At 34.7% G+C, this 14,180-nt stretch overlaps 1 protein-coding gene across 2 annotated transcripts in view; it reads right to left on the bottom strand.

The window, feature by feature from the left end:
- The window catches only part of SLC25A12 (solute carrier family 25 member 12), a 52,106-nt gene that overhangs the window by 26,637 nt on the left and 11,289 nt on the right, over window positions 1–14,180 (bottom strand). For both annotated transcript variants that reach the window (XM_075028463.1, XM_075028461.1), the window contains 4 exons: window positions 13,733–13,848; window positions 4,708–4,847; window positions 1,806–1,952; window positions 622–760 (listed from right to left, as the gene is read on the bottom strand). In XM_075028463.1, the coding sequence (XP_074884564.1) occupies window positions 622–760; window positions 1,806–1,952; window positions 4,708–4,847; window positions 13,733–13,848 (542 nt within the window). The remainder of the gene's footprint in view (window positions 1–621; window positions 761–1,805; window positions 1,953–4,707; window positions 4,848–13,732; window positions 13,849–14,180) is intronic.

The raw sequence follows: 14,180 nt of genomic DNA, 5'->3' as shown, positions 1-14,180 counted from the left end.
GTCCCATCCATACAGGTAATAAAATCAGTGATAAAATCTGTCATAAAATGGCTACAAATGCAATCCACTCATACCTGTGGCAAGACTGAAATATGGCAACCTTTCATATGTACAGGGATTAGCTATGCCCTAACAGACATAAACTATATATAAAACCACTCAGGCAAGTAAGCATTAAGAAGTCATAAATTATTATCACTTTTCTAAAAAAGATTTAATCATGGATAAAGTAACTAGAGCTAAAACAACATGGAGATTACTGATGATCGGATTTTCAAACTTAACCCATTCTATCACATTCCCTAGGAACTTTCTATCTCTAAGCAACAATGTATCCCTTTCAAGGAGTAGTAAAATCCTCAATAATACACTGACTTGCAGTTACCATTCAAACTAGTAAGGCCAACACAGGTCCTGCCAGAATCCCAATTCTTCTTCTTAATGAGCTAGCTGAAAACCATTACTAACCTGTGAGGATGAAAATCACCCTTTAAACACTTTCACAGTAGCCCTAACCTTGCATACTATTGCAGCTTCTGACTTGCCTCAACCCATATGCAACACTAGATTACAAATTGGACAGAACTAAAAAATTAATGAAGCGTAGGAAATATACTTTACCTTTTGTGACTTCGACATCTCTTCTTGTACCTGCTATATTACTGTATATCTTCCTAACAAGATCCATGTTATTCAAAAGGTCATTAAATGCATTGAAATAGGAGAAGCTGACCTGATGTGCAACAGTTCCACCAGCTACCTTTAAAAATTAAATGAATGCAGTTAAGTGCCTTAAGCCCTTTTACAACACCTTATCAGAAACTATAGAAACATTCATTTGGGCAAATAAGGAAAGAATTAAAGATATCTTTCTATTCCTGTAATTTTAAGATCTTTTTAATAGAAACATGAGGGGAGAATTACTAGACAGGATACCATTTTTTTGTAAAAACTGAACATTAGGAAATAATAAGGAAATAAACACATAAGTAGATTATTATTCAATTTATCTGTTAAACTAAATGTGTCACTGAGTATTTTTCTAATACTCTCCATTTTTAATACAGAAATGCATGAAAATGCTACTTGAAAGGCACTGACTTCTTGCATCACATACAGCAGTGACCATTTATTTCAAAGTCTGAAGTTAGTAGATACTATAAATTTTATGAAAGACAGTATGCCTTATTAGTTAGGCTAGGCAAGATTTACAGGTAAAATAGTAAGATAAAAGTTATTACTTTATATAACTTTCATTCTTATATACTTTTTATACTATATACTTTTAGTTTATAACTTTTATGTCATTACTTTACCTACAGATCTTGCCAGACTATCACAGCCATAACCATTGTACCTCTAGAATCTACATACTGATTTTCCCAATTCTGATCTGAAAAAGAAAAGAATATAAGAGTATATAAAAGGACAAAACTGTAGGTAGCCTCCACCTTTGGAGATCTATCATATATTCAAATACAAAAATTAGATGCTTTTGTCCTAAATTAATGTTCTTTCTGTGCCAAGTACAGTTTGCCCTGCTTTAGTGGAAAGTATAGTAGACTAAGTCAAACTGTTTCCAATGGCACTTTAAGCATGTAAACCAGACTGCCAAACTTTTCCACTACTAAAGCCAAGGAGTGCTGCCATGTTTCACCCTGCCCACTCTGTTATGAGGGTGATAATCTCTAGCACCAAGACAGTGATAAACAGGTAGGAGAAAACAAAGTGGGAGAGAAGCAGTAACATCTTAAAACATTACAGCTATCAAATTCTGAATTCAAGGCATTTTTCTTTACACTTACTGAAACTAAATTTTCTTCTACAAATGGAGTTAGCATATGTGAGCGAAGGGTAACCATGATGTCACTGAAGTCCAGCCCAGTTATCATACCACTCTTATTTTTGTCCTTCAATGCAAAGGCTTGTCTTGCATGTTCTGACTGCAGCTCCTAGAATGAATATTCAGAAATTGCAGATTAGAAGCAAATTCTGTAACTCACTGTTCACAAAACTCTACGTTCATATTCTTACAGCATGCCTCAATACGTCTGCACACGTAGACCACAGCACAACTGCAGTTTAAAGTTAAAGGCCAGCTCAACTAAAACAAGAAGTCTGCATATTGATTCTATCCACAGATTCATTCCTCTGTCAAAGAAAAGCCTCAATTCAACTGTAAAGAAATACGCACTTTCACTAAATGATTTGGGAAATAAACTTCACATACCCATGTCCTGTCTGCTACCTACTCCTTTATTAAATACTTAACTGCTAGAGAAACTTCTGATACTGATCTTGAAGACTCAAAGTGAGCTGATCTCTTACACATCCAAGATGAAATATGACTGCACTATTATAAGCTAACTCATTGAAAAGTACTTGAAAATAAACAGGAGAACAGTGAAAATTATATAATATAGATTTAGATGGCCCCCAACAGCTACCTCCCATAATGTCAGAAATGGTCACTCATTTCAGGCAATTTAAAACTCCTATACAATCTGTAAAAACCTTCATATAAAGCACACTGCAGTAACCTAACCTCAAGATAATAATGATGGTTGTAAATTCTATGTCCAGAAAAAGTTGTTTCCTTCTATTCAAGCAAACAATAAAGCACATTCAGCTGTCATTCAGACTTCTAGAAGCAGCTAAAATAATACCCATGATCTGACAGACAATAAGAAGAGGGCACACTATCTAGCTTATATCACCTTTACAGTAATTTCTCAACTCTTATAACCTCAAGATCAAGGTTTTCCAGATCAGGGTGCAATAAGCCTGCTCTGATCCAAGTCCCAAACCCCACAAGATGCTGTTACACCAAATAAGAAAAACAATCTGATCTAAAGGGAGGGACAACAATATCCAACTTGTGTACACGTCGAAATTACCGCAGCCCATACTACCCTTCTCTACTAAGAGTTTTTATTATATGATGACAGTAAAGAGGTTACTGTATCTTACATGACAGTGTCTTGGAGCAATAAACATAAAACCAGAAGATTTTTATCACTTTGCCCTGGGTTCCCAACAAAAAGATTCTTGTCACTAGCATTCTGGGTTTTTTCTGCACTAGTGTCCTGAATTTGTGCCTGGGATCACTTAAAATATATAGTATCAAACGCAGGACACAGTTTATTCCTTGAAAGTAACATCAAGTTATACCTTGAAAGACTGTGCCAAACTCCAGTATCTCAATTTACAATAAAGACTTCAGATCCTGTCTAGATACATTTTTCTAGAATCTGCTCTAGATCTAGATACAGCTCAGTACAGGAAAGACAAGGACCTGTTGGAGTGGCTCCAGAGGAGGGCCACAAAAACAATCAGAGGGATGGAACATCTCTCTTACCAGGACAGGCTGAGACAGCTGGGGTTGTTCAGCCTGGAGAAGAGAGGGGTCCAGGGAGACCTTATTGCGGCCTTTCAATACCTAAAGGGGTCTTGTAAGAAAAATGGGGACAGACTTTTTAGTAGGGCTTGTTGCAATCAGACAAGGGGAAATGGTTTTAAACTAAAAGACGGTAGATTCAGACTAGATATAAGGAAGAAATTTTTTACGATGAAGGTGGTGAAACGCTGGAACAGGTTGCCCAGAGAGGTGGTAGATTTCCCATCCCTGGAAACATTCCAGGTCAGGTTGGATGGGGCTTTGAGCAACCTGATCTAGTTGAAGGTGTCTCTGGTCATTGCAGGGGGGTTGGACTAGATAACCTTTAAAGGTCCCTTCCAACCCAAACTATTCTATGATTCTATGATCTATTTTTATCCTGGACAACAATTACAGAATATATCGAAGCACATCTATCACTCCCTACTTAAAGACAGTATGTCCAAAACTATATTGTACCAAAGGCCGGCTCTGGAAGTGCACAATCTGTTTTTCTGCTAGAGAGAAACTCTTAAGTTATATCATAGGGTGACCACTGAATGTTAATTTATGGAATTCAGTACAATTACCTACAATTCTGTGAACTCCTTTCTCATGAATTATAATGTACATTTCTCCTAATTCTCTCTTCCTCCATCCTTTATAACTGATATCTTCCTTTACTTCCTTCTAGTCTAATGTTCAATTCATAATATGCCTTTACTGTAAATAACTTTTTGGCTTAGCACAAAGTCCAGCTCTATGACTGAAATCCTTTAAAGCCTGATCCCTAGAGGGTGCTTCAGCAACATCTCAGGAAAGCAGATTTGCCTCCCACTTAAGTTGGCTGCATTTAAGACCAAACTCCCATTATATGTGAGAGAAAAAAGGGTAGTATTAGGACAACGTTTATAAAAGTAAAGAAATGTTAAAGAAGCTAAAACTTTTATATGGGAGGTTATATGGTTAATAACAACTGGTTACATTAAGGATGCTATCTTTCTCTGGTAGAGGTTAGTTTTGCTATTAAATTCCTATGACAGAAAAAGTAGACCCTCATCCAGTTTAACAGCAATCAGTAAAATGGTTAATTTCATGAACAGGGTATTTAGTCCAATCTTTTATATGATGGTGTTCAGGTTAAAGCACAATGAGTACACGCTGCTTACAGAACTGGTATGGAGAAATAACAGTTCATCATAACTGTCAGGATTAGTATCAGATAATGATTATCACTACCAGAATAAACTCAAAATTTATAATGGTATTAGTGTATTGCTAGAAGTGAAAATGAATTTCAGTTCTACTTTGGAAGAAGGTTAATAACTGACCTGAAGAAACTGAGTGAACTCTGAATAGTTAAGATGCTTCTTCCTGTTATGTCCAAAATGTAGTCGAATGAACTCACAGTCCCAGTTGAAGGGGATTTGAAGATGAATAAGAGTTTGTTCAAATATTTCTTTGACATTTGCTTTGGGGGAGGGAAAAACAACAAGTGAGCTTTGGGGTACAGTAAATCTACAAACAATCCAGGAAGGATACAAACAAATGATGTTTTAAGCAGCTGTTTAAGAAGTGTTTTAGTTTGTTAAGAGTAATTGCTAACTGAACCTTTAAAGACCTGTATAAGAACACATTTGCGACACAACGTGATACTTTCTGTATTACTGCATAAAACCTTGGAGTGAATGTTTTATTTAGTTTTAATTAAGAAGCAATTTCCCCTCATACATGACAAATAAGAGCTATTTTGCATTCTGATATAAAAATCAACAGTAGTTCTCCGTCTCTGCTAGGAGTCAAATTAAGCCCTTTATCAAGAGCACGAATACCTGCATTACAATCTCACGCAATATTTGTCATACTAAGTATGGTTTGATTGAAACTTGATTATTACAATCACACTGTCTGAATGTCTATTGAAGATAGGTATAAGAAATGCCATCTAAAACATATCATTAACTCAGCAGAAAGCACCTTATTAGAAGCTTTTGATAAGGCCTTAGCATAAAAATCAAATCCTATAAAACATAATTGGTAGTCTCAGTTATTAAAATGTTTTAAGATAAGTGAAGATAGAGATGTCCTCTTTTAAATGAAAAAACCTGTCATTTCAGAATATGGAATTCTCTGTATGTATACTGTACAAATGAAATCTCAATGCCAAATGTATTATCTGAGTTCAGTCAAAAACCTCATCTGAAAAAAAAGCATGCATTATTCATACACAGCATTGCCATGCTGCAGAACAAGCTTGCTTTTTGTACAGATTATCCAACACATGAACAGTATAACTGGACATCTATCCATACCACGTGAACACTTCTCAAAATCTACCTCCAAGTACCTGAATTGATTTATCAGCTAACCCAGAACGTGTTAACAACCAAAATAAAATGTGGCATACAGCTTAAATTTAAACAAAGTATAAAATATTTTAGCTGAAAACACACCCCTTCTTTTATATGTTTAAACAGTTCTGCTAAAAGACAAAATGCAATATGAACAACTTCAATATCGTTTGGTAATTCCATCAAGAGCTATTTACTTGGAGTAAACATGTTGCTTTCTCTGTGCTGAAGGACTAGATTCATTCATTCTTTCAATTCTATAGCCTTTCTACTAGTTCTAGATCAAATCTAGGCAAATCACTATATGGTTTTATATGGGAAATGTTCAGAATAAAACTGTCTCAGAATGGGGACAAAGTAGGATTCCTTGGCTAGATCACCTGCTTCACAGTTAGTCTGAGATTACACATTCAAAGGGCAGATTATGGCTAGTAAGTGATTTAACTGGAACTTAGCACTTACTTAAAGGTCAAGCACACACTACAGTGAAAAAACTGCAATTTAAACCACAGTTTCCACACCACGGTAGGCTAAAGGAGTTGTTCGGGTAAACAAGAAACTTAAAAAACTACCCTGACTACTTGTAACTGTCCACTCATATCTATTCACTGGTATCAATATGCAAGGCGAGGGTTAAGAAAATGAGAGATAAAGCACCTAGTACATAGTGCTAAACTATTTTATTTTGCCATACTTTTTTGAAAGTTTTGTCTGTAGTAGGTCTATTCATCATTGCTTGAGATCAAAGGACAAGGAGATGAACATTTAAATTCCCCACCTACCACTGATTCACTGCAGCTTCTGACCAAGCTACCTGGAGTCTTCATATATTAAAAACACAAATGGATCAGTGCAGCTCACTACTGAGCTTGCAAAATGGCACTGAACTGTGAATGGAACAAAAGACAGGCCTGCTTAATTGGATCAATTGGTTTGGCTGCTGATGTACAAATAGGGTGCCAGTTAGTGACTACTGACACATCTGTAAAACTGACTTCTAATACACACTGAGTTCTCCTAATGAAAACTTAGGAAAGAATGTGCTGAGGCAGCCAGAAAATTTATTTTCAGTTGTTTCCAATGATTGCTTCTTTTAACCTTAGAGAAAGGTTAAAAAAAGTCTCACTTTTTCTTGTAAGAAAATATTCATACATGCTCATATAGACAGATCTTTCAATTATTTTTAATGAGACCTAATTTCCTGGTCTTTTCATAACTCCCATTCAAGCGTTTAATCGTATACTACTTTAACAACCAAGAATCAGTTTCCTATGCTATTGATTTTTTCTTCTTAAAAACATTTACAACTAGTCATCAACATATCACAAGTCAAGATCCTTCAGCACATAAAAATAATACTGGTAAATTAATTAATAAATTTATATTCAATAGTTGAGTGTACTGGTACTTGAAGAATTCCAGTAGTGGATAACTAGCTTTAATAAATGGTATCCAAATTAGCCTGTTGCTTCTCTGAAAATTGAGGTACCTTACCCATTTTTCTTCCACTGGCAATCACTCACAATGAGTAATGTGTACTGCACGTATTATAGTAGTCTCGGTTTAAGGATATGATGTTGTATCTAATGCTTAATTAATTCCATGTTGGCTTTGTTTATGAAACATTTGGAGTACAGCAGCAAAACCACGTACCTGTTCTGAATAACTGGCACAGTTAAAACCATTGAAACTTTAAATACAATTTTCTGAAGCCATTTGGGATTCTCAAACATCTCTGCATAAGCACTAAAATTTACTACTTCCACCAAAGAGTAGCAATGTTTTCTTCAAAATATATCAAGAATACCTTTTTAATCCAATTTTGTTGGCAATTCTCTTGTATTAAAGGAAATAGCCATCACAACTAACAACTTGTGTGATGAGAAGCAGCAAATGGACAATCACGTTTCAGAAATTACACATAATGTGATCATCACCTACGCTCCTACCACTTTGAATTATGATCAAATGTCTTATTTTTAATTTATTTTTTTTACAGCAGAAGCAAAGCACTGACAACAAAGAAAACAAGTAACATTAAGGTACAGATGCTAGGGTTTTTTGCTTTTTTTTTTTCCCCCTCTCCCTCAGTCAAAACCCAGTAATGCTTCTAAATTAAGATAAACTACAAGTGCTTCAAATTTCCAACAGAGCTATTCTGCAGGGGGCAAACAGCAAATTATTTTTAAACCCTTTCATTTTAGTATGACATTTTACAGAATGCATTCATTGTCCCTGTCAATACATGTTGCTCATTTACTAATGTCTTCTCCTACTCTTTGCTCACCTTTCCACAGTGGAATTCTTTCCTACTGAGCTGATAACTTTCTTTCCAGGCTTATAGCAATGCATTTTCTTCTCAGATAGGCATACAAGTCAGCAGCCTGATGACATACTCAACTTACCATGAGCCCCAGGAACAATAAACCTACTACTCTAGTGCACTAGCACATTACCTCCAAGGCGACACGCATTCTTTCAAGATTGCTTCAGAATTTCCCCACCCAATCATTTTTAACAAATTATAGATGCCTGGAGCAGCTATCGGCAGGCAGCAAACACATGTCTGGCTCAACCTCCATCAAACATTGTTACCTATTGGGCTCACAAAAACGACACAAGAAAAACAAAGTTTTTAGGCAATACTGAATTTCATAGGAGGAGGAAGAATATTTCAAGTTATAAACACTATGATGTCTTGTTGATGGCCCATGGTGGGGATGAGCTCAGTACCCCAAGTAAGACTTGAGGTAGTACCTATTATTTATTTTGACTTATCAGCTCCCCAAGAAGCAGAGTGGAAACCTCAGACAATTCCAGTGCCATCAACCTGTTAACAGAGTTTGCCATTCCCTCTCACCAGTGCTGCAACATCAGTCATGCTTGTGAGAAACACAAAAATATAAATGTGATAGTTTTAAGTACTAGCATAAGTATGCTGAAAGTTTGTTGTTTAATAGGGGTTTTTTAAAATGTCTACTCAGTCATCTACATGTACGTATTTCAGCCTTAATGTACATAATGCATTTTAATGTATTCTATGTTGCTATTTTTCACTATTTCCGCTACCAGCAAATTTTACATATTTTCACTTTCAAGCATAAAATAAAAAAATCACAGTTAAAGGCAAAAAGACTTTTTGTGTAGCACCTGATGCAACAGAAGTATATTAAGAGTGATCCAAATGTAAATAATACAGTAATTTCTCTGACATGAGAGCAAAATGACAAGTGGCAGGACAAGTGAGAAAGCTAAACTAGACACAGTTACATTGTATTTCTACTCTTATTTTAAAAGGATTAGTGATTCTGTTTAAGGTTAACATTAGTAACAGCCATAACAACAAATTGTCAATATATACAATTTTAAGGTGGAGTTCTCCTTATCCATTCCCTCTTGCTGAACTACGGTTTTGAACTTACTATTATAAAAAACTAATGAGGGGCTCTCATCCCACACTGCTCACAAGTGTTTAAAACTGTGGTTTAAACCTGAAAGAATCACACAACAGGAAAGAAACAAACAAAAACCAAAAAAACCCATGAGGACAAAAGAAAGTTGTAACATACAGTGATGTTTCCTACATTGGCTGCATGTGTTAAGCCAAAGACATCTTGAAACCAGGCAACTAATGTATGGCTACCAGGCGGCCAAGAAAAGTAACAGTTCTAGCTTACAGCACACTTGATAAAAACATGGTGTTTTTTTTATATCCTCAGATGTGTAGCCATGTGATAATGAGATTTTTTTCTGTTTACATTTTTAAAGGTTTCCAGTCTTTATGGTTGCAAACGATATTTTATAAAGCAGAAGTTGTAAGATTAAAACCAAATCCTAGCATTTTCAATCTAATTGCTCTTTTGGAAATGCGGGAAGAGTGAGTACTAGGAGTGATCTGTGTTTCCTGAAAAATAACACTCAAAAGCAAAGAACTACAACAACATATATTCAACTCCTTTCTCTTGTTCTTCTCAGTCACCTTCTTCCAGTATTCTCAAACTCTATGTCCTGATTTAGGGAAATCAAAACTTTCTCTCCCAGATTAAAATTTGTTTAAGAAAACGGATGGACTAGATTTCAGTATCACTGTATAGCCAACTTCTGAAACCATGACATTGATGTTTATTACTACAGTTTACCAATATCATGGTCATTTTCACATAGTTGCATTACTAGGTATCCAATCCTCTTACACCCCCCCAGTGCCTTTAAGGAAGAGGCCATTATACTCTGCAAAATATTTTTAATTAGATTTTGAGCTGCAGCATGTTTTAAAATGCCTTATGTTCAGTTCCATAAATATTTTCCAATTATCTCCAAAATAACATAAAAATTCTGAATACAGAAGAATCATGAACACGAAGGCAGTAAAATTCAAAATTTCAAAATCTCATTATTTTAGCTCTATCTTTCTATCCATACCAGCATGGGTATTTAACTAAAAAAGTGTCTCTGAAATTCTCCAGTTTATCAGAGAATGCCTTTCTTTGTGGTGACTCTACAAGGAAGAACAGCTGGAAAAAGCCTCAAAATTGTACATTCCAATTAAAAACGATACAGTCCAGATCACTGTATGGTTTGCTGAAGGGATAAATTACAAAGAATCCTTTTACTTCCAGTTAGACAACCTATTTTTGAGAGAAGTTTCAGTGATAGTCACAGACTTTACCTTTTAACCACAGTAAGGATTATCTGCTTCAACATCAAAGCAAACCAAATAGCTTGAGCAGATTTAATACTCGGGTTTGCTTTATCCTGAATTCAGGTCTAAAGACCTGTACAGAAGAGCAATAAAAAGAAGTTTCCTTAGTACAATAGCATTAATTTTATGGAGTGTTTTGAAATATTTCACTCATGTTAAGTAGCTTAGCCAGTTACATCCCATGATCAAAAAAGCAAAGTGGTTGTCAGTCTTCTCTGACTACAGATAGCAACCCATAACAAGACAGACAATGCATGGGGGAAAAAAAAAAATAAATCACTTTATCAGCAAAAATATTTTATGGTTAAAGCAATATTGTAAGGGCTCATCAGCAACACATTTTCCATAAAATATTCACCTAGGAATCATTTATGAAGATATACAAGCATTTGATCAGGAAAAGAAATGTTTGGTTTTATTCTACTTCTCCATGATTAAAAAGTCAATTGTATCAATGGGTTATTAAAATAGTCATTTTATTGCTTTTTATTCACCAAGCTGACAGCAAGTCCAGTGCAGCTGAAACATGTAGAGTACTGAGCGTGCTGTACAGTTTGCTCATACAAAGTAGGTCTAATTTCATGTTCTTGCAATGGACCTCCTATACAAATATTGCAGCATACTATCTGCACATTTACAGGAGCCATTCATACAGGATTTCTGGATGTCCAAAACTCCTGGAACAATGTCCCAAAGCAGTAAGAAAGTAGATGACATTAAAGTGACAGAAGGCTTCCTGTTTCAACAATCCCAATTAACATATGATATTGCACAAAGACATTGATTAGCATAGCATAGCTGACAAGTATTTTTACCAAGTAGTTTCTAAAGAATCATAAACTCTTTGTCCTCTTCCATTTCTCAACTCATAAGACAGAAGTTCTTCTGTAATACAATTTAATTAATAGTTTCCTCATTGGAGAGTTGGAAGCTACACTTTTGAAGAGACAAGTGGCAGACTGAGACTCAAGAGGACTGCAAGAAGCTGCAGTGCTCAAGTATGGTCTGAGTCCATGTCAGTAAATAAATCCTAAAAAGGAGATGTGAACCTGACAGGAGCAACTTGCTTTCAAATACAGAGCCAGCTCTAAAAATCAACAAGTATACTTAACTTTCTCCAGATAACTGAAAATTTGAGTAGATCGGGATATTTTTTGAAAAAGCCATACAGTCATACCCAAATGATTTTGGGACATATCTTACATCCAGCAAGGCCAGTGTTGGGTTCAACTTACTGGCCTAACAGAACCAAGTTGATTCTGTGTTCCACTCTCTAGCACTTCCACCCCTTGCTCCAGATGCACAGTGCAGAAAAACCTCAGTAAATCCATGTCACTTCTGGCAAGACTTGCCAGCTTTGGAATCAATGCAATCACATCCACATAGCATTACATCTGAACTAGAAAATCTTGACTCATGTTTGCTCCCATGATTTATCTGCAGACTGGATACATTACATGCTGATAAAAGAGAGCTGACTTGTCTGATAGCAATTCTCACACCAACTGGCTGAACTTAGTCCATTTCAGTATATTTCTAATAATTTATTAAAATTTTTAAGACCTAATTTTATATATTCTCCTGGTTTTTACATGAAACTAAACTCTGTGCCTTTCTGTTTATGTGGTGTGAAAATGAAAGAGTGCAGGACTCATTTGTAAAACAGCCTCTATAGGCCACAAGACTGACTTGGAAATTGACGGCAGAGTTCCAAATTCAGAAGATGTTACATATCATCATTCACATTTTTCCCAGATGCATTAATTTGTATGCTATGCCTATGAAGCAAAAATAAGTATTCCATGTTACAAGCAACAACAAAAAAAAAGCAAAAAAGCAGCAGTAAATGTGGGAACTGTAGCACAAAAATATGTACCACTGATATGTCACTATTAAATATAGTAATAATTGCAATATAATTAATTTTGTAAAAACAAGAAACCAATAGTAAATTTTAAATTCCCTAAAGAGTTTCCTATTCAAGATTTATCAGCCTTACAAAAAAAAATTCAGCAAGAAAGATATGGAAAAAATTATGCAATTTTCTGTTTTACAGCTTCTCTTGTTTGTGTTGCTCTTTTAGTCTTTAATATAAAGATGGGCTCATAAAAATAACAATCCTCAGTCTGATTGAGAAATCTGTATACAATCTGAAATTACTTTTTGTTCATTTATGGAACCAGCTATTTCAAGTGTGTTCATGAGAGCTACAAAGTGCACATCCCCATTTTGTGAGATTATTAAATATACCATCCTTAACATGATCACACTGATTGTAGTAGTTTGTCTACTTCCTAATGACTGCATTTACTGAATTCACCTTCACTTAAGTTCTAAAAGCTTTTCTTTTCAAGACGTTTTGTATCCAAATTGCTTAGTATTTGATCCTTCGGTTCATGATGAATTTAATAGACTTCATAAGTCAAGCAGTTTGTTTCCATAAACAGACCCTTGCATTTTTTTTCCAACAAGTTGCAACAATTTTCGTAAGAATGAAATAGTACAAACAGCAAGTGGTTACAAATCCAAACATAGTTTGTATTTTCTTTATTGAGAGCTTTATTCTTTTGGATAGAAATAACATTTAATTCTCATTCCATTTTATTAAATTCTTTGCACTGATTTATCTAATTTTCATAAACATATGAAGTTTTAAAAATAAAACCTAGTCCTCCTTAAACTGCAATGTTAATAACAGTTATTTAGCAACATCATAAAGCAGTATAGTTAGCCTAAAGAATTTTGTCCAATTACTAATTTATGTGATTAGGGAAAAAAAAAAGTAACAAAACTTAAAGGCCATATTTTCTTCCTAATTTTTCAAATATATGATCTAGTTGGAAGTTACACTCATAAGATTAAAGTAAGATTTGCTCCTGAAGAAAAGGAACACTAAACTAGGAATTCAAAAGACTAGACCTCCTTCATTTCTATATTGAGCTCCTACTACATCTAATGACAATTCTTCAAAGATATGTGGAGATCCAGAACATATTTTAAAAATCCCTCATCATTGAAGGAGTTCAAAGTCTGTGACACAGAATTTTACTTAGGATGACACTGAACAAAACAACATTGTATTAACTACTTCAGGAACAAGAAAAATCTTGATTCAAGACAGAACAAAATATATTTTATTTCTGTGTATTTCTTAAGCTTCTATCACTTGAAAGAAAAAAATGTTTTACTCATGCAAACTCTTAGGAAATCAGTACAGTACTGCACAATATGAATTTCTATGCATCATTACAATCTATATGATTATAATCACTTTCTTAAACTTTTTTCTTTAGGTATTCTTACCAAATGTTACTTCTCCATTGCCACTCTTGTCAAATAACTGAAAAGCAACTATGAATATTGCATCTGGAGTACACAAAACAGATTCAAATGCCAAAAATTCTTGATAGGAAATCAACCTACAAAGGAAAACACAGAATTTCAAAGATTTCAAAAAATTATTCACAAAACCAAGGATATTTTGTGTTTGATGCTCTAGAAAACTGTATGATCCAATTACTAAAATAAAATTCTAATACAAAAAAGTTAAGACTCTTCACTGGAAACTGAGAAAGTATTTGTTACATTTAAGTAGTTACTTAAACTTTATGCAACTCAGTTTCTTCCTCTATAAAAGGACTGAATTCTTCATATCCATCAACAACTAAATATAATCAATTCTCAGTGAATACCTGCAATTTATTACTTTGGAATTATAAATGTAAGCAGACAGCACTTAAAAGTTAAGACT

Source organism: Buteo buteo, chromosome 5 (assembly GCF_964188355.1).
Source record: "Buteo buteo chromosome 5, bButBut1.hap1.1, whole genome shotgun sequence".
In the NCBI taxonomy this organism is placed as follows: domain Eukaryota; kingdom Metazoa; phylum Chordata; class Aves; order Accipitriformes; family Accipitridae; genus Buteo; species Buteo buteo.
The sequence above is the reverse complement of the archived record's forward strand: the minus strand, read 5'-3'. Positions and strand labels throughout refer to the sequence as shown.